The sequence below is a fragment of the Vitis riparia genome, chromosome 16 (genome assembly GCF_004353265.1).
Source record: "Vitis riparia cultivar Riparia Gloire de Montpellier isolate 1030 chromosome 16, EGFV_Vit.rip_1.0, whole genome shotgun sequence".
In the NCBI taxonomy this organism is placed as follows: Eukaryota; Viridiplantae; Streptophyta; class Magnoliopsida; order Vitales; family Vitaceae; genus Vitis; species Vitis riparia.
The window spans coordinates 18,160,025-18,180,737 of NC_048446.1; the positions used below are offsets into that span (position 1 = coordinate 18,160,025).

A 20,713-nucleotide genomic window follows, 5' to 3' on the forward strand; every position below is an offset into this window, starting at 1 on the left:
AAGTTATCCAAAATACTCTTGGGCCTTGTTTGGGCCTACAGTCTTCCTCCCACCAGGCAGGACATTGAATAGAACTCAATCAATTCATTAAATTTGTGAGTTTCCGATGTGGGATGTGGTTATAAAGAAATAAAGAATAACAAATGGAAGTGATGCATTGTGAGGATTTGAACCTCATATCCAAGTTTTACAAAAAGAAACAGCCCACCATCAAGCTACCCAACTCCTTTAGTATATATGTGAAACAATATTTTATATTAATGCTCTTTGCAAATTTTTATAATATAAAACATTTAAGCAAATATAAATATTTATATTCATGTTTATTTTTATAATAATTATTAACAATAAATATGAAAATAATATAAATTAATTGATATAATATTTTAAAATTTTTAAAATAATAAAATGCATAGATATGTAGATAAAATTAAATGCTATAATTTTCTTATCATATGTAAATATTATACATATTTTATATAATAAAATTTGATATATTAATACATTTATATTTATGTTTATCATTTAATAGATATATCACATACAAAAAAAATGAAATGCTATAATTTTAATATTATATAAAATTTTTAAAATTATTAATTTTAATAAAATATAAATTATATATTTATGACATCACCGGTTCGACCAGTAAACCTTGAACCGGTAACTTTTCCAATTCAATGATCGATCAGATTCTGAAAATATTGATTTTGACCCCTTTAACCGATTAACCTTATATTATATTATATTATATTTTCCCTTGTAGTTTTTTTCATATAAAGTAAATCAAATAAGATGGGAAAAGATTAGTAATTGTTAATGCTGAGCGGAAATATGGGTGAAGCTTTATTGAGCTTTGGAATGAAAAAAAAAAAAAACAAAAAAACAAAAACAAAAATGAATAGTTAATGGTTGCAATTTCCCCCAGGTCCTCCATAGTAAAAATTATATGCACCACTCCAGCCTGGTAAGTCAGCTTTATCTCCAACTCTGTAGCAATCGGGGTTGTCGGTAAAGAAGGACACTTCTTCCGTAGATACAATTGCAAATCCCTCCTGTGGGTCTCTCATGAGTTTGATATCTCTGAAGTAAGCTGCTTTGCCGTATCCTTCCTCTGGGAAATGTCCTGAACCCATTTGAGGAGATGTCGTGATTTTAGGGTCGTCATTGAATACATACCCACCCCATTCTAGGTTGGTAAAGCTCTCCTTCATATCCGGAAATAGGGCTTTAGGCCAGTAACCAATTGTTCTCGTTTCATCCCCCAAACTCATAAGCCACCAATTCTCATCCGTTGCATTCATCTGCATCATCATAAAATTAACCATGAGATATATCACATGACAATGGAACGGCCCACACTGATAAATATTTGTTTTTTTCACCTGTAAAATCACAAAATAGTAGTCAAATTGAGGTCCATCAATGGTAGAAAGATTGTAGAAAGTCATGCCTGGGGCCACAGATTCGTCAACTTGTACGTACCCGGGACAGAAGAGGTCCCGGCAACCTGTCTTAACGAAATTATCAGCCTGCCAGAAGGAACATAAAAATGAATTAGAAGATTGAAGTTATAGCAACTAGCATTTGATTGACGTCAGAGAATTCAGAGCTTACTGTCCAAAAGACGAACATCCGAGTTGCTCCATCTCCGTATGCATCTTTATTCACCTAAAGATTGAAACAAATGGGAGCAAAACCAGTTCAGGGAATGAAGGGTGTAATGGTATATACAATGATCTAAAGTGAGTAATAATAGTTACCATCCATCCAACTTGTATCGCATTCAATTTATCAGGTGAACCACCTGAAACAGTTATCATGGCTCGGTGTGACTGATGATTTGCAGCGGGTTCACTGTGTAGGGATAATCCCCCTTGAGCTCCATAATATTTACTCGGATACTGTCTGGTGAATACTTGCTGAAAAATCGAGGGTTTAATCAGAAAAGAGATTTAGGGAAGTTGTCATGCCATTTAGAAAAATCCTCTGGTATCTAACCTTTCTAGTTAGAAAGGTTAAAAACGCAAACTAATTAAACAATAAATATGGATTTGTGTTACGGATTCTGATGGAAAAGATGGCCCACATGATAACCGGGAGTGTTTGCATCCATTGGATGGAATTTTGTAGTGTTTCTTTTTAGGGACTTCATCCCTAGTAGGTCTCTTTTCGTGATCCTTTTGATGGGCACTGTCCCTTCTGGGCACCCTCCATCTGGAAGGCCAATTTTTGAACTTTGAGTCTTGGCTGAAGTTTTAGGCCCTAATCCTTTGGGAAAGACACTTGGTTTCTTCTGCACAATCAAATGATCTGTATCAGAGTAACTGATTTAATGAATATGAATATGTAACTAGAGATGAAGACAAGCAAATTAAAATGTATATATGGTTTATGTTCTCTCCATATATATAGTGAGATTAGCCAAAAAGTTAGATACTTGGACTCTGTGGTTCTTGAGCAAAGGATGATCTAATGCTGGTTGTTTGTTGATATCAACGCAATCGAAAATGTCACCATATTCTGTCTGCACAAGTAGGAAAAAGAAATCAACAAATCTACTGTTACTTTTTTAATCATCCAATGAAAAACAAAACCCTAGATGGTCATAGTTTAATTGATATCTCACTATGCTCATGACCACTCCAAAACACATATACCAGTCAAGTATTCATAAAATTTGGCTAATAGGGTGCTATAAAACAATGCTTTTCCAGATCAAAACAGAGATTAAAGGCAAAATATATAGCATGTAAAATTCAAGAAAAGAATTGCGTGCCTGGAAGCTCTTGATGGCTGGTTTGTTCAGACGCCTTAATTCTCTTTCCAGCTCCAAATCTTCTTCTTTAGAAATAGAAGTAGCCCTTCCTCCCTCCACCTCATGACTGATTCCCCACAGAAGAAGAGCTAAAACCACAACCACCCTCATCTCCACCCCCGAACTCACCCTGGAAGACACTAAGATTTTGTCCCACGAGCACATTTTTATAACTTCCACATATTTTCTATCTCTATCTGGGGTTGAGGCATCTCCTACAATCTTCAAAACCGTGGATTTTATGGATGTTCTGGTTAGCTGGTCATACATGCATTAGAATCATCCCTTCATTTAGGGATCAACACCATCTTCAATAGATTTTATTACGTACTACATATATATGGAAAAGTTTATAATAATTTCTCAAATGGGTTTATCTTCTTGATAATGGATATTAAGCAGCCAAAATTTTAGGATAATTTCCTTTTAGAAATGAGTCGTATATTAATCGAGATCACATATATTACCCAAGTGATAACTAAGAATAATTAGGGTATATTACATTTTGGCTGGAAGAGATTTTTATTCATGTTAATAATGGAAGATGTAGGAAATATTGAAGAGGTCAATTTTCTCTCAGTTTGGAAGTTCGCTTCATTCTTTTTATAGCGAAGATATGTAATAATTATGAGGGTAAGATCCAAAAATAACCTCTTATTTTTCAACCTTTTCAATGAATAACGTGCTTTCTAATTTATTTATTTTTTCTTCACGTTTTACCTAAGAAATAATATAAATAACCTTATCTTAAATCGATATGCACTTTCATCCAAGTACCAAATTTAATTGAAATATAGAGAGTTGTTTATACCACAGAGAAATAATTCTGTTCTCATAGCAAGTCATTTATTTCTTGTAGAAGATTTTATAATTTTAAATAAAATATGGGATTTTATTTTATTTTTTATTTATCTCAGGGTTTGAAATATATACCAAAAAATCTTTGGACACTAAAGGTCTATTTGACAACTATTTTTTGACAATTGTCTGATCTTCAAAACAAAACAATATATATATATATATATTTAACAATCAAAAGTTATTTTTTGTTTTCTATTCTTAAGAATAAAATATAAAAAAACCGTTTTAAAAAATAATTATACAAACATGTTGATTAAAAATAAAATACTAGATATAAAAATTATTTTTAAAAAATATTTAAAAATATTTAAAAAAAAAAAACAAGTTAAAAACATTTCAGGTTTCAAATAGATTTTTATTTTACAAAACATTAGAGAATATTTTTAAAAATTATTCTAAAAAATTGTTTTCAAAATTGTTTTCTAACATAGTTACTAAATATGGCCTTAGTTGTGTTTTCAATTTTGATTTTTTAAAAATTTTCAAATTCAATTTATATAATAATAATTAAGTTTAATTCAAGTCTTATTAAAAATTAGTTTTATAATTAAAAATAAGTATTTTTGTTAAAATGTGAATAATAAAATTATAAATGATATTTTTATTAAAATATATATATATTATGAAATATGGATGTGATTTTTTATGTTAAAAATAAGTCATAATTTTAAAATAATAGTGGTTGATAATGTTTTATTTAAAATAAATATAAAAGCAAACAAAGTTTAATTTTTAAATATAGAAATAATTATTTTTTTTCGTTACATATGCACATATAGTATTTAATTAGAGAGAATATTTTGAACTAGTTTTGATTTGGTCTAAAGTTAATTAAGTCAGTTTTTTAAATTTTAAATTATTTTTAAAAATTAGTAGATTCATTAAAGAATTTTAAACATCAAGTCTTACTTGATTTAGTACCAAGTAATTTAGAATCTATTTGCCTAATTCAAAGAGATATCATATTGTACCCTAAACTAACAAATCATCTAGTTATTAATTTTCAGGTAGCCAGAGCTTTAATTGTCATCCATGAATGCCTAAAACCAACTTGGCAGAAAAAATAACAAAGAACACAGACATATATGGAATGAGAAATTCTTCCTTTGTGCCACATAAAAATTAAAGCAAAGTTTTTATTAAGTGCTGAATTTGAAACAATGAAACCAAAAGACAAGAGAGTGGAAATCATGATCAGGGGTTGCACTTATCTCCCCCAGGGCCTCCATAGTAGAAGTGATATCCTGTGTAAAATAACAGTTCTGCACTAGGTCCAACCTTATAGCACTGAGGTCTGTCTGAAAATAAGTTCACAGAATCTGCAGGTGGATCCACGAATCCGCCTTCCCCTTGAACAATTTGAATTTGTTTGAAGTACGCAGCCTTGCCGTATCCTTGCTCAGGGAATAGCCCGGAGCCCATTTGTGGAGCTGTGGTCGAGGTTGCATCATCCTTATACAGATACCCTCCCCATTCTACATGTATGGCAACCATCTTCAGGAATGGGAAAAGTTCCTTCGGCCAATAACCAATAGCAGTAATGTTTGGACCGGCTATAAGCCACCAATCCAGGGTTGATTGGTCCTACAACACCACAAGATTTGAATAAGTGCCACACATGTGCTTAAGAAATGTTGGAAAAATGGGGGATTTAATTTTCACCTGAAAAATAGTGATGGGATAATCATACTGAGTTCCATTAACTGTGGACACTTGGTCAAAATTAATATTCAATGGGATTTTACTATTGACTTGTACAAAGCCTGGGCAATATGTATTCATGCAACCAGTTGTATCAAAATTATCGGCCTGTCCAAAGAAACATGCAATACATATTATAGAAGTTTATCAAACCCAACTACTAGAAGAAGGTGTATGATTCGAGAGAATTCAGATCTTACCGTCCACATTGTAAAAAATCGGGTTTTTCCATCTCCATATACACCTTTGTTCACCTAAAAACACTTACGCAAGTTGAGAAGAGAAAAAGAATCTGGGAGGGAAGGAAAATTACACAGACAATGGTGTAGGAAACCCTAATTACCATCCATCCAACTTGAATATAGTCTGTATCCCCAGAGACCCAAACCATAGCTCGATGATATTGATGGTCCGTAGCGGGTTCTTGGTGGATGGACACGGATGCTTGAGCACCAAGATATGATCCAAGGGCCATTCTAGTTGCTGCTACCTGAAAAATAAAATGTAAGGGAAAACCCTTTTTTTTTTTTCTTTTTTTTTCTTTGAGAGTAAAAAATCCAGCCTCAATGAAACACAAATTTGAGGAACCCAAAAAAGGAAAAAAGAAAGAAAAATTGGCTTACATGGTAACCAGGAGTTGTATCATCTGCTGGAAGGAAATTCTTGGCTTGTGTTTGGAAGAACGACTTCATCTTTTTTAGCTGACTTGTAGTTGTTCTTTCAATGGGCACTGTCCCTGGTGGACACCCTCCATCTGGGATGCCAAGTGTCCAAGCTTGACTGCCAGACGGTGGTGGAGGTTTAGACCCTAACCCTTTGGGCAACCCACTCGGTGCCAACTGCCCAAATAATAAAATTCTTTTTAGAGCAAACTAATATACAAATATATCGTGACCATGCATATATATATATATATATATATATATATATATATATATATATATATGTAACGACTCGCTCCCAACTGTGTAGATATTGTCCGCTTTAAATCCAAAGAGGTCCTCACGGCTTTAAAATGCGTCTATAATGTTAAGAGAAGTTTATACTTATATAGCATCAAGAATTTTCCCCCCTATCCGATGTGGGATGTTACAAATTTGTAACAACCCGCTCCCAACTGTGTAGATATTGTTCGCTTTAGACCCAAAGGGGCCCTCACGACTTTAAAACACTTCTACCAGGTTAAGAGAAGTTTATACTTATATAATATTATGAACTTTCCTCCCTATCCGATGTGAGATGTCACAAATACCCTCTCATGCAGACACAACATCCTCATTGTGTTCCACGAGATTGTGGGGTCAAACAGATAAACACCCCTACGGAGCCAAACAAACCCCCACACCGAAGTCGGAGATCGACTCTGATACCATTTGTAATGGTCTGCTCCCAATCATGTAGATATTATCCACTTTGGACCCAATGCGGTGTTCATCTGTTTGGCCCTGCAATCTCGTGGGACACAACGAGGATGTTGTGTCTGCATGGAAGGTTTGTGACATCCCACATCGGATAGGAGGGAAAGTTTCTGACATTATATAAGTATAGACTTCTCTTAACTCAATAGACGTATTTTAAAGTCATGAGAGTCTCTTTGGGTCCAAAGCAGACAATATCTACACGGTTAGGAGCGGGTCATTACAAATGATATCAGAGTCGATTTTCGACCTTGGTGTGGGGGTTTGTTTGACCTCTTAAGGGTGTTCGTCTATTTGGTCCTGCAATTCCGTGAGACACAACGAGGACGTTGTGTCTGTATGAGGGGAGTGTTTGTGACATCCTACATCGGATAGGAAGGAAAAGTTTTTGGCGCTATATAAGTATAGATTTCTCTTAATCCTGTAGATGTGTTTTAAAGCCTGAGGGCTCCTTTGAGTCTAAAGTGGACAGGTCGTTATAATATGTGTATGTGTAGATTGTGATTATTAGTGTCATTAATATGGTTCAAAGTATTGGTCGTTCGCTACCCATATCATCTATATCAACTCAATAATAACTTAGTTTCATTTTAAATACGAATCATTTGACCAACTTATAATACAATTCCAAATTATAGACACAAAATTCAAATTGATTCACTTTTAAAATAATTATTTTTACCAATCACCTATTATCATTTTTATTTTTTCTTAATAATCATAAACTAATTTCATGACAGTTTTTTATAATTATTTATACAATGTTAAATGTGAGATGTTAATTTTTTTTAATCCACCTAATCATAATTATTCTTCTAAAATTTTCATTTGTCTTTTAGAGTTTCTTAATTAGCATATTGTGTGTACGATCCCATATTGATAACAGATACCGAGACTAATGCACCTGAAGACTTGCTTAAGTCAATACCACGACTGTGAACCATGATCAAGATTAGCAAAGAATTACATACTTGGACGGTAAGATTCTGGAGCAAGGGATTATCGAAAGCAGGTTGCTTGTTGATGTCTACGCAATCGAAAATGTCATTGCTTGTTGTCTGCAAAATGAGTGGGAAAAGTAGTTAAAACCACAAACCCTTGTTAGTTCTTCTACTCCACCTATAAAAATAAACCGAAGCAATTCCCAAAACATGGCCAGTAGGGCACTCAAAAAAAAAAAAAAAAAAACTTTAATCAACTTAGAGATTGAAACAGAAAGATTATGATGAAGAGAAAGAAGATCCCATGCCTTGATGCTCTTGACTGCAGGCTTGTTAAGACGCCTCACTTCTCTTTCCAGTTCCAAATCTTCTTTAGATGGAACACTCCTCCTTCTTCCTCCTTCAACTTTGTGACTGACTGCTAAAAAAAAAAGAGCCAAACCCACTACTAGCAACCTCATCTTCAACCCCAAGCTCCCCCAACAGAACATGAACGTTAAGAAATCACTTCGTTTTATCTATCCCCATATGAACTTAAATGCTACAATATACGATATTGGAATTTGTATCAGCTCGTTTATCCCATACCATGAATGTGTTCTACCAAAAAATTGAATTTTTGAGGAATCCGACAAATTTGTCAAGGGCTAATATCATGATAAAGTTTTTTCTTTATTTGTTGATCGTCAAGACACAATTGAATCGATTTTGTTGCCTATAAAACATGGTTGACTATAAGCGAATATACAAGAACATATCTACAGCTGGCTTGGTTTGTTTTTCCATGATATGATTTTATATTGATTTTGGATCTTTTCGGTATGTTAAAATGGATTGAATCTATATATTATGAAAGCATATTCGGAATCTTTGCATTACCAAAAAAAAAATATATGTATATATTTTTTATTTTCTGAAAATAGAAAATGATAGTAAAATGCCAAAAAAAAACCTATTTTAAAAAAATTATATATCAGCTTTTGAGGTTCTTTGCATTATAAAAAACCAAATGACTTAATTACTTTATTTTAGGCTACATCTCATTGCAGAAAGGGAAAAAGAAAAATTTCTAAGGGAGAATATTTTTTTCATATTTGGATAACATATTAAAAAAAAAAAAAAAGGGTCTCACATTTTTCCTCCATGTCTCCATGTTTACTTTTAAAAAACACTGAAAAAGGTTAAAAGAGAGTTCGTCCTAAGAAATCGGTTTTAAAATTAGAAAAAAAAAAAACACTAAGTACCTGTTTGGTAACCATTTCTTAAAACAATTCTAAATAAGAGTTTTTAAGATTAGTTTTTTAAATCTGTTTTCTTCTCCATTGTTTTGAGGAATAAAAGTCTCTTTGAAAACCTAAATTGTTTTTAACCTGTTTTTAATATTTTTAAATATGTTTTAAAAATATTTTTTATATTTAGTATTTTATTTTTAATCATTCTATATATTTATATAATTATTTTTTTAAATAACTTTTAAAAAAAAAATTGAAAACACTGTCTTTTATTGTTAAGAATAAAAAATAAAAGACAATTTTTTGTTGTCATATATATTTTCCTTTTTTTTATTTTGGGTGATAGAAAATAATTAATTGATTAAAATGAATTAAATAATCTTCATATTTGTGAATTTAACATATTCCATATTTTTAGTTCATTTTTTTTATGTAAATATCATTGACTATTTCAATTATTTATATGTAGGTTTTAAAATAAAATGATATTTTTATAAGAAAAAAATAAGAATATTTTTATCAAATTGTAACAAAAAAATGCTAAAAGGGTTAGATTTCGAAAATTAAATTTCCAATGACTCTTTTAATTAAATAGCCCAATAAAATACTATTCTCAAAAACTATTAAAAATGTGCTAACTTTTCAATGAAGACAAAACAAAAGAAAATTTTTATACTTTTTATTATCTTTCTTTCTTTCTTTCTTTCTTTCTTTTTTTTTCATTTTCTTTCTCTAATGCTTTTTAAGAATGAGAAAATATGTTGAAGTACCATTTCAAAACTTCCAAAGACATTTTTCCTTAAAAAGTTGTTTGACGATTAAATTAAAATATAGAAATATTTTCATTTCAGCGGGAAAATCGTACCAAGAGAGGAATGTAATTTTCAATAGACCTTTCAAGATATACACCAAGACTAGCTTTCTATAAATCCCCTTATTTTTCTTTTGTATAATTTTTTTATTCATTACTTATTAGAAATAAAAATAAAAATAAAAATTTTATTTATTTTTTATTTATTAAGAGTTTAATTCCTTTATTTTATATGTTATTACGTTTTATTTTTATTTTTATTTATATATTCTTATCATATAGTAAATTCTCAATAAATAAATATTTGATAAATTAATAACTTTGTTTAAATAATAAAATATTATGGTTCCAACTCGGACCAGTATACAAAATTAATAACCCCACTAAATATATAAAATAATACAAACAAAAATTTAAAACACAATAGTAAGTATTTTTTTACAACTTTTATTTTCTTAATTTAACTTTTTTCTTCAAACCATCATATTCATAAAACATTTTTATCTTTTAGGAGTCTTTTTATCTTTTATAATTAATAAACATCTTGTATTTTTTAAAGTTTTTAAGGCTTTTATGTATCAACTTTTGACCACATCTATTATTTTTGAATTTATAAATAATACATATATGAGTATAGTATCGTAGAAACATATATAATATTCTCTCTAAATTAATAAATATTCATTTTCGAATAAACTAATAAACCATCAAAATAATAATTTCTCTTAGTCTCGAGTATTATTTTATAAGGATCTTCATTACTATACTAAGAGAAGCTAAGTTTGGTCATCCATTGAAACACTCCAATTCCTGGTGACATAGAATTTTGATCATTTGAAAATGAATTAATTGGACTGACAGCTATTGTGATTTAATTTGGTAACCATATAAACAATAAGTTATAAAAAGTTGATATTTCAATATCTGATTTTCCATATGATGGTTCAAATCTCTGCACTAAACTATATTAAACATACTATATAAATACATAATTTTATATTGCAGGTTAGATTATTAAAATCACACAATTAGTAATAACTACTATTTAATGTGACAGATAAATAAATCACAGAAATTCAATTTTCAAATTTTCAAACTTCAAATGTCAAATTATATGTAACTTGAAACTTAAAAAATTCACTAATAATTGAAATTATAATAAAGCATGTTATTAGTAAATAAACATAAAATTATTACTATGTAGGCTAGTGGTTAAAGAATGGAGTGGATAATTAAGACTATTAAGTTCACAAAGTTCAACTCTCTTAGATAAGATTTTTACATATAGTTTATAATAAACAATCAAATAATTAGTTATGATGAGAAACGATAAAGTTGGACTAATAGAGAACACTAACCCATGATAGACAAAAGTTTTAATTGAACTTTCCTTGATATTACAATATTTAGGAGTGCAACTTGGATAGATTGGTCTGAAACAATATGATGTATGGGTATTTAAACAATTAATTTTTAATACAAGTGGGGTTTAGGTTAAGGTTTTTCGGATCTTAACTCTATTTAAGCTTGGGCTTAAATTTAGGTTTGGACAATTCAAACCTAACTCAAATCCAAGGTAATGTTTTTATAATATATATTATTTTATATAATAATATTCATTTTCTTTTAGATTTTTAAGAAAAAAATAAAATATTAAATTATATTATATCATATATATATATTACTTTTTTTTGTCATCTTGAAAGCTTATCATATTTACTATTTAAAATTTAAAATAAATACATAATAAAGTTTTTAAGAACATTATGGATGAATTTTAAATCATGCAATCCAATCAAATCCCAACCCAAGTCTAATTTGATCAACTCAAATTCAATCAAAATTAAGAAAAATAATATTGAATTGAACTTGGGTTAAATAATTCAGGTTAAAGTTAATTATTTCTTAATTTAGATTGGATAACCAACTCGCATAAGTTGCGGCCATAGCAATATTGCAATTTCATTCAAAACCCAAAATAAAGAAGAGTGCAACAAGAACAAATGAATGAAAAATGAGTAATCTTTTCTTTTCTTTCCCAAACCATATGAAGAATTAATATTAGGAAGAAAAAGAAAAATCCAGCCTAATAGGGTACAAAACTAGGGTCGAGACTATAGTTCTGTCAAAAGCAAGTGCTTTTGAAATGCAAAAATACATGGGAAAAAAAAGGAGAGGAGAAAAGAAAAACGAAGGAAAATATTTCGTTTTTTTCCTTTACCAGCGAACGTTTTTGAATTTCACCTGCTGGTTTCACATTTCAGTGGAACCTCATTTGGAGTTGGCGGATTAAGACCTGCGGAATTCACTTACTCCACTCTCAACACAAAAGAACACTCTTAAAACTCTACAAAACTGAAAAAACAAGCTTGGAAAAAGAGGTGGGTGGTCATTAACAAACCTGATAGAAACTAACCAGAAATAAAGCAAAGAACAAGAAAAGGGGAAAAGTCATCCATCTATGGCATGACCCAAAGCCTAAGAGAAGTAAGTTTGGAATGAAATAACCCAGCAATATCAAATTATAAATTAAGAGTCATCTGGCACATTGGACTCATCGGATACAATCTATTTCATATGTACCAAAGCAATGTAAAATAAAGACTCACAAAATAATCGAAGGTGATTCAATAGCTAAAACACTGCTGCACTTCCAACATTCTGAATTCAGCCTTTATAAAAGTTGATGTAAGGTTTACAATGAATGTTGCAATCACAAAAATGGAGGTAAGAGACTGCTATTGGCACAAGAATTGTTTCCAAGAATATGGTTTATCAAATCCACACTGTTCCAAAGATGGGTTGTAACATAAAATCATGCTGACTCTCAGTAACTTTTGGCTGTGAAAACAACTATAACAAAGGTGTGTGTATGAAAACTCTGTAGTAAGAGCAGTTCTATCTGTTCCGGTTCAAAATGACATACCATTTTGGCCTTTTAGCTTCTAAAGCACTAATGGGTTCTCATAGATTAACCTTTTTCTGCCTAAGAGAATGTTGATGCATCTCTTTCGTCACCCCATAATAGACTGGTTTACTGCCTCTAAATGTGATGAAGTTTCGACCAAGAGATGACCCACCCACAATGTACGATCCCTTGGGCTGGCTATCAATATAGCTGAATTGCGGTGGTTGTAGAGGCTTTTCAAATGTTGGTACCTGTTCAGGTAGATGTAGCTTTGGCTGCTTTGATGGTTTTCTTCCTCGGCGCCCAACTCGAGTTTCTTTTCCCTGAACGCGTGCACCTGACAAAGGCTGATGTTCTGAAACATTTTTAAAGTTCCCCATTGGAGGTGCCTCCATGGTCATCTTTTTATATAAATCCATCATAAGTTTCATCTCTGCAAGTCACAATTCATTTTTGTTATGGAATATGAATTTGAAACAAAATATTGTAACATTTAATCATGTAACTGATGGCCATGCATGTAGTGAATTCCAGAAAAATTCGAGGAATTTGACAAAGCTTATTATTGCCCAGCTATTATTTTTCACAAGATGCTCATCATACAATACTCTTATAGTAAGACCCATTATCAGATTCTGTGCAGAGTTGGACTCAAGCCTGTGAAACTCTCGACAAAATGAGCCCAAGCTCAATTGTGGATCATGACCCAAGACAAGTTGAAACCCATAAACCCCTCAACACTCTCACAATAACTTTTACTTAGGGACAATAAAATGGACTGTAAGGAAAGAAAGGTTAATAATCCAATTTATGAGATTCCTAAAAACCCAAGAGAAGGCAAGCACAATAGATCATCAAACTAAAACAATTATAATTCAGGGCAAATTTTGGATTGTTTACCCTGAAATTTTTTTCAATCATGATACCTTGACTAACTAAAGTGGGTGATACCACCATCTTCTGCTATTTTTTAATACAGAGCAATCAAATGATACTAGTACCATAGAAACAAAATCAGAATAATAATCCTGTAGTTTCAAAATATAGACATCAGATTCTTGTTAGCTAACACCACCCAGTTCGTCTATATAAAGACAAATAGATGAACCACAGAAGACTCCCTTGACAATGGATGTCCATTTCAATGGCTTTAAAGATTGTGCAACCATTTCCCGCAGCAGTTGAAACTTGAGTTAGCCAAATCATATCAATCCAACATAAAAAACACTTAGCAACTCCTTGTGCTTTTTATGTTCTATGCAAGCATATGAAATGCACAAAATATGTCTTTATGAACTTACGCATTCTAATTTCATGAGCCCCATTGCAATTTTGGAAGTCTGGTGTCTGGAGAACCTACAATGGAACAAAACATAGAGAATATAATGCTTGTCTCTCCAATATATAATATAATCAGAAACTGGCAAAACATAATACATCACTCAAGGGATGAGATGTTGCAGGGGCAATATGCAGATGTTTGTATGGCAGTATTTATAAATTTCTTAACAAATAAAATATATACCACTTTGCATGAACAGGCTGTTCAAAAGAATCTGAGGTATTGAAATTAATTTCTATGGAAATAATTGAAATACCTGTAGTAGGAAACAAGAAATGGAGCAAAATTCAGGCAGAAGTGTTCACTATTGAAAACAATTAATATTTACAAAGCCAATCAATCAAGAAATCCTTTCATGTAAGTGTATCATAATGAAGTAATTTATCTAGACAAGTTGAAATGCTTGAAGTGATAAAAGAAAATTTTGGGAGCCCTTTTTCCTTGGGCATGTATCATAGGTTCAAAATCGGTCTAATCATCAATAAACGTGATAAAGATGTGGGATTACCTTTTTGAAAAGGAGCAGAGGTCTTAGCACAAAAAGTTTAAAACAGTCAGTTGCCAGAAAAAAAATAAAAAACAAACAAATAAATAAATAAAGAAGAAAGACTAAAAGGAAACAAAATTTTGAGTCTTTCAAACACACTATGAGGCTATAATGTAAAAAAAAAAAAAAAAAAAAAAAAAAAAGGTGCATGAAAACCTCATTCAGCTGGTGATCATTACCAACTCTGCTCAAAAACTCAAAACTACATCAAGTGGATTCAAATTGGCTTCCCAAAATGATGAAAGGGTTTGAGTTTCTCACTACATATTTATATAACAATTTTTTTTCTTTTTTTAATTTTAATTTAAACACTCCTACAATGATGAAGGATATATAGCAAAAAATACTGTTTATTTTCCTCCATCTTAAGTTGAATATGAAAATTTCCCTTTTATTCGAGATTTCTTAAGAGAGATGCTTCCCTCTGGGTTTCCCCTTTCAAGTATTTTTGGGCTTCCTATTCTTGATTTTAATTCCAATAACCGGGGCTCTTTTACTATTTTGTTTTTTTTTTTTTTTTGGTTGTTGGGGGTTGGGGGGGGGGGGTTGGGGGGGGTGAGATTTTATAGTTTCATCCAAACTTCATAAAGGAAAATGGTGTTCTTCTCATGCAGCTTTTGTTTGTTTGATGTGCACTACAATTCTCATATGAATTGTGGACAACATTTTTTTTTTCTCTTATACGGAAACTAGGGAAACCATAAGTTTATTTTTAATAAATACAGATGTCTGTATTGCATAATAGATGAACTTGACCTATTGAATGAATAATGATATTCTCTAAGATGGCTTCAAGCCAAGCCATGTTTTTGTGGTATGGAAAGCTCTTAGAGCACTAAGCCTAATCTGTACTACTCCAAATGCCACCATCCAAAGTGGACAAAACCTTATGAAAACTTAACAGAACCAACAAATATACTTCTCAATGTGCAATAAAACCACCCGACAATCAGCATCACAGTAACAGCGATAAACAAACGAGACAAGCAATAGCTGCAAGTCTGATGAGAAACAAAGGTGCACAACACATGCCAAAATGAGTTACTTGAATAATCTCATAATATTTCATGATTTGCCCATTCTTCATACAAGAGAAAAATGAACCTTCATTTTAAAATAGCACTTAATCTTTACTTGCAACTAACTTAGACTCTAAATGTGGATCAGTACAAATCAACCAAGTAACCCAAGCCACTGTTTCCTCACAGTGCAGCCTTTAGAGAGAAAATTCATTTAGAACCATTATATCAGAGGCAAGGACACAGTAAACCACAATATGCAAAGCAGAATTCATAGCATAAAAAGATATAATCATAAAATTTCAACTGTAATAATCTAGAACTAAATAAAATCCGTTAACCTCAAAAAACATGATAATTCCACCTACTTGTTATCACTTCACAGGTAAATACTTTGGCTCCCTGTTTGGTTGCCAAGAAATACAGGGAAAGTCAACCAATCAAAATGTTTTAACATCGATTTATCCATATTAGATTTTCAATTGTTTCGGAGCCATAAAGTTTAACGCACCAAAACTAAATTTTTCTTTCGCTTTTTCCTTTCCTCCATTTTCCCTGCAACCAAACAATGGATAAAAGGAATCCCGTATGTAATCCTAAAAAGCCCACTAACATTGCAGAAACAATAAGCATTCATACACGTCCGTAAGTCCAAACAAAAACCAATCCCGCAAAAACACGGAAGAACAAAAGATAACCCAAAAACCAAACCACGAGAGTCATCCAAGAAAATGGCCAATTAACAATTAGCCTTCCGTTCCTACATTTTCTCGGCAACCAAACAAAACAAACACAGAAAAGAAAACACGAGAATCTTCAAGTAAACAACAAAATTCGTAGTTTCTTTAATAGGGTTCTATTATATCTACCGTATTTTATACCTCAACGAAATGGGGTCGAAGTTCGTGAACAAGAGAACGGATTTTGAAGTAGGGGGAATTGTGAATATCCACGTTACTCTGGGTTATTTTCCTGTTGGTCTGAGGAGGATACTTTCGGGGAGGAAGTTTTGGAAATGGGTTTTGAACAGTGTTGGAGGGCGTCGTTGTGAATTGGGAGCCTGATTTTTGATTGATTTTGGATTGTTCTGCCATTGACGTGTGCTCTCCTGGCGGGGACTCCATTAGATTTCTCAACTCATAAAAGTGGCGCCCTTCCCTAGTGCAAAAGTAGAGTTGGTAGTGGGTTAACCATAGGTAAGAATAGATTCAGCGTAAAAGATTTGGGTGCAATTTGGGTTGGGAAATCATTTTTATACTTGAGTTGCCTTCGATGTTTTAAAATTCAAATTGATTAATTGAAAAAAAATTTGGTTCACGGTTTAATAGTTGGATCAGTAATTAAATCACAATAAAAGTGAACCAATAATCTAATTGATTGCCGGTTTATTTGGTTCAATGTTGGTCCAATCCCTCTTTTTGCTCAAAAGGTGAATCAAACCAAATCGATTGATGGTTGGACTAATTGAACAATCCACCCTATCCGATTTTTAAATCATTGTCATTTAATTAAGCTTTTTCAGTTTCAATTCAATTTGGATTAGATTTTGGTTAATATTAAACCACGATTTGAGATTTTTATGTATTTATAACATATATTATTTTATATGATAATATTTATTTTCTTTTTTACTTTTAAGAAAAAATATCAAATTATAATTATAAAATATATGTTTTTTTTATTTTTTAGAAAGATATATTAATCTATTTTTACTTTTTTCTTACCGTCTTGAAATTTTGTTTCATTTACTATTTAAATTTCAATATAAACAAATAAAAAAAATATAATCTTTTAAAAACCATTGTACATGAAGTTTGAATCATTCCAAGTCTAATTAAACAATCCCATCTTTATAAAAATGAGGTTGGTTGAATTTAAATTAAATACCTCAGGATAAAGCTAGGATTGGTTTGGGTTCGAGTTTATTATTTATGAATTTGGATTAGGTAGAAGTTAACCACCAAATCAAGTGCTGATATGAAAATATTAATAAAATAAGAACTACAAATTTCTATATTTAACTTAGAATAAAAGGTCCAAGTAGGGATGATAATAGGAGACGTTTTTTTTGAGTAATTAACTCATCTGTCTCTAATAGAACATGTTTGGGATAAATAAAAACAGGTTTGAGGAATTGGCTTAAACTCGGGATGAGTTCATGGCTAGTTTGGTCATGAATTTATTGCAGTCCACCTCAATTATATATAATAATAAATAAAAGAATTATTTTAATTGATTTTTTCATTTTTTTAAAAAATTATCTTTCACCAAAATAAATTACATGCATTTATAATATTTGTTTGTAAATAATATTTATTTTAATATAATTTAACATTTTAAAAGTAACAAAATTAAAAAATAAAGATAATCGTCTCGGTCCACCGCTATCCCTAGGTTCAAGGTGGGTCATCCCTACTTTTACCCTAATTATTTAAAAACTCGTTTTATAGTAATTCTAAAAAACGTTTTTCATATTTGAAAATTTTTATTATTCAAATGTTAGAAAATGCTATAAACACTTTCTACCATCACTTCCAAACGCACTCGAAATCTTTAGACCCACCCCTAATATTTTAAAAATCGGACTGTCTGACCGGTCTAACCTTTAACCGGCTAGATCCGATTCAGTTCACCTATCGAGCTGGGAAACCTATTGAACCGGTGTTGAGTTCAACTAACCGTGGATTCAACTGCTACATCTATGAACCGGCCAGCCAGTTTTATCTTTTTCCTTTTCTAGATTTGGGCAAAAGGGTGAGTCCGTACCCTTATGAGTCCATATGGGCTCAATTAAAGCAAGGCCCACTCAAAAGCAATGTCATGGATGAATTTTGATTTTAAAGGCCTCCCTGCTCGGAAAGGAAACGGTGCAACCAATGGCCCAGGTACTGTTTTCCTTTCATTTTCAATAGATACCTTCAAATTTAAAAAATATACATTTTTTACCTAATAAAATATAAAATATTAATATATTTATATTTATCTGTTATTTAATTTGATAAAATAAAACATGAAAAATAAATTTAATGATTTTAGATTTCTTTATATTTTAAATATTAGATTTCTTTATATAATTATATATTTTAATTTATTATAGATTTTTATAATATATATAAGTTCTTATTATTTTTATTTTGAATTATATTATAATTATTTTTTTTATTTTTAAGAATAAGGGTAAATTAGTTTTTATTTCCTTTTATTAGATCTATTTTAGTCTAATAGAATTATATTTTTTTTAAAGAGTGTTTATAATAAGAAATCTTAACTTTTCTTTTTTCTCTTTAAATCTTTTTGGATTCCACATTACTCAATTGAAAGTTTTGAACTACAGTAAGCTCTAATCCAACTCTAATTGGGTTAATGATTTAATATGACTTAATAATTTAATTTGAGTCATTAAATAAATAAATATATTTGGTAAAATAATTTAATATCATAATTTAAACTCGAAAATAATTTTAAGTAGTTAAAATAATTATATCAAATCTCTTTTGGCTCACTTGGCTATATTTAGTAAAAGTATTACAATCATAACTTTGCATTCATTTTATAGTAAATATTTTTGTAATTATATTATGCATTTATAATATTTTAAATATAGATGTTTAAAAAATAAATTATTATTTAAGATTAATTATAAATAAATATTAATTAAAGTTAATAAAAATAAATATGTTAATTTGATGATTTAAAATAAATTTTAAATTAATTTTATCAAATAATCTTGATACTTAAAGTAAAAATTAAATATTAAGTTTTAAAAACAATTTAAAAATGCTTTAACTTAAAATTAACGTAATTCATTAAGTAATAAGTATTAAATTTTATTAAATATCTTCTAAGATTTGAATCAGTTTATTAATACATTGGATTAATATTTTTTCTTTACATATTTTAGATTCATATTTAAATATCATAAGATGTTTGCTATATTCAAGTTGTAGTATTAATTAGAATAATAAATTGATAGCGTTAAATAAGATAAAATTAATTATGTACGAATGAAGTTATTTAGAGTGTATATAAATTGGTCCAACTAGGTGGCATTGAATTAATTTGAGTTGAAAATTGAGCATGGTAGATAGGATCAATCAGGATTGTTAATGATTCAAATGAGGTTTGTATCGGTAACTAGATTAAGTTGGACTAGGAAAAAAAAGCGACCTAAGTATTAGAGTAAGAATAAGTTTTGAAGGAGATAGGATTGTCGGGTTTATATTAATCCAACCTAATAAAGGCTAATCATCCAAAAGGGGAAGTGAATTTGGATGATGATTACTTTTAACAATTTTTATAAATATGAATATAAGTGACAATTTAAACAATAATATAACAATACAAAACAAAAATAATTACATATAAAACAAAGAAAAAAATAATAGAGAAATGTCAACCATGATTTTGTGAGTGTGGTGTAATCTAGCCTACATTCACCATTCTCAAGTTTCAATTCAAGGCCGAGGGTCTACTATATTAAAGCTTGCAAACCAAACCCTTAAGGTTTATACTTGAATTAACTAGTTTCAAAGGACTTTTACAATTCTCCTCAAAAGATGTCTTATTTTTTAACTCTTTAAGTGATATCTCACATTAACAAATCTCTTTAAGTGATACTTTACATTTAAGATATTCTAAGTAATACCTCATACTTAGATTCTTTTCTTACAAGGTTTATAAATGGTAAATATGAAATAGTAGTTACAAATTTGTTCTCAAATGATTATAATTCAATCTAAAATTGAAAAGTGCACTAGGAATAAAATGCAACTTTAAGTTCAACGCACTCAAAATTCTTTTCTAAGGCTCAATAGATATTGAACAATAGTTTTGGAACCTTTTTCAATGCAATATATGAAATATAAAGCCTTTATGTAAGAGTTTGAAACTCAAACTAGTTACTATGCATAGTTAGGCTTGATTAGTTGACCTAGGCAATAGACTAATTCACTAGTTGATCACTGGCTAGTAGAGTAGCACAACAAGAGACTGCTAGATTTTGCAGCTTAATCGATTAAGTGAACAATCTAATCAGTTGAGTGAATAGTTCAATCAAAGCTCAGCCTATGGCATTGCCAAAGGATTTTGGCAAACCACCCCAATCGATTGACCATG

At 30.5% G+C, this 20,713-nt stretch overlaps 3 protein-coding genes across 3 annotated transcripts; all 3 read right to left on the reverse strand.

Moving 5' to 3' along the window:
* Positions 1–905: 905 nt before the first annotated feature.
* On the reverse strand, positions 906–2,983 carry LOC117933358. The gene is made up of 7 exons (XM_034854719.1): positions 2,780–2,983; positions 2,441–2,527; positions 2,090–2,296; positions 1,764–1,922; positions 1,618–1,671; positions 1,386–1,532; positions 906–1,304 (listed from the first exon to the last, which is right to left on the reverse strand). Exons 1-7 carry the CDS (start codon positions 2,981–2,983, stop codon positions 906–908), a joined length of 1,257 nt encoding a protein of 418 aa, XP_034710610.1.
* Positions 2,984–4,873: 1,890 nt separating this feature from the next.
* Positions 4,874–8,230, reverse strand: LOC117933359. The gene is made up of 7 exons (XM_034854721.1): positions 8,048–8,230; positions 7,770–7,856; positions 6,004–6,219; positions 5,724–5,870; positions 5,581–5,634; positions 5,342–5,488; positions 4,874–5,263 (listed from the first exon to the last, which is right to left on the reverse strand). The coding sequence occupies exons 1-7, from the start codon at positions 8,228–8,230 to the stop codon at positions 4,874–4,876; spliced, it is 1,224 nt and encodes a 407-aa protein (XP_034710612.1).
* Positions 8,231–12,395: 4,165 nt separating this feature from the next.
* Positions 12,396–16,755, reverse strand: LOC117933483. Its single transcript, XM_034854859.1, has 3 exons — positions 16,480–16,755; positions 13,992–14,046; positions 12,396–13,123 (listed from the first exon to the last, which is right to left on the reverse strand). The coding sequence occupies exons 1-3, from the start codon at positions 16,720–16,722 to the stop codon at positions 12,747–12,749; spliced, it is 675 nt and encodes a 224-aa protein (XP_034710750.1). The 5' UTR covers positions 16,723–16,755; the 3' UTR covers positions 12,396–12,746.
* Between the last annotated feature and the right edge of the window lie 3,958 nt (positions 16,756–20,713).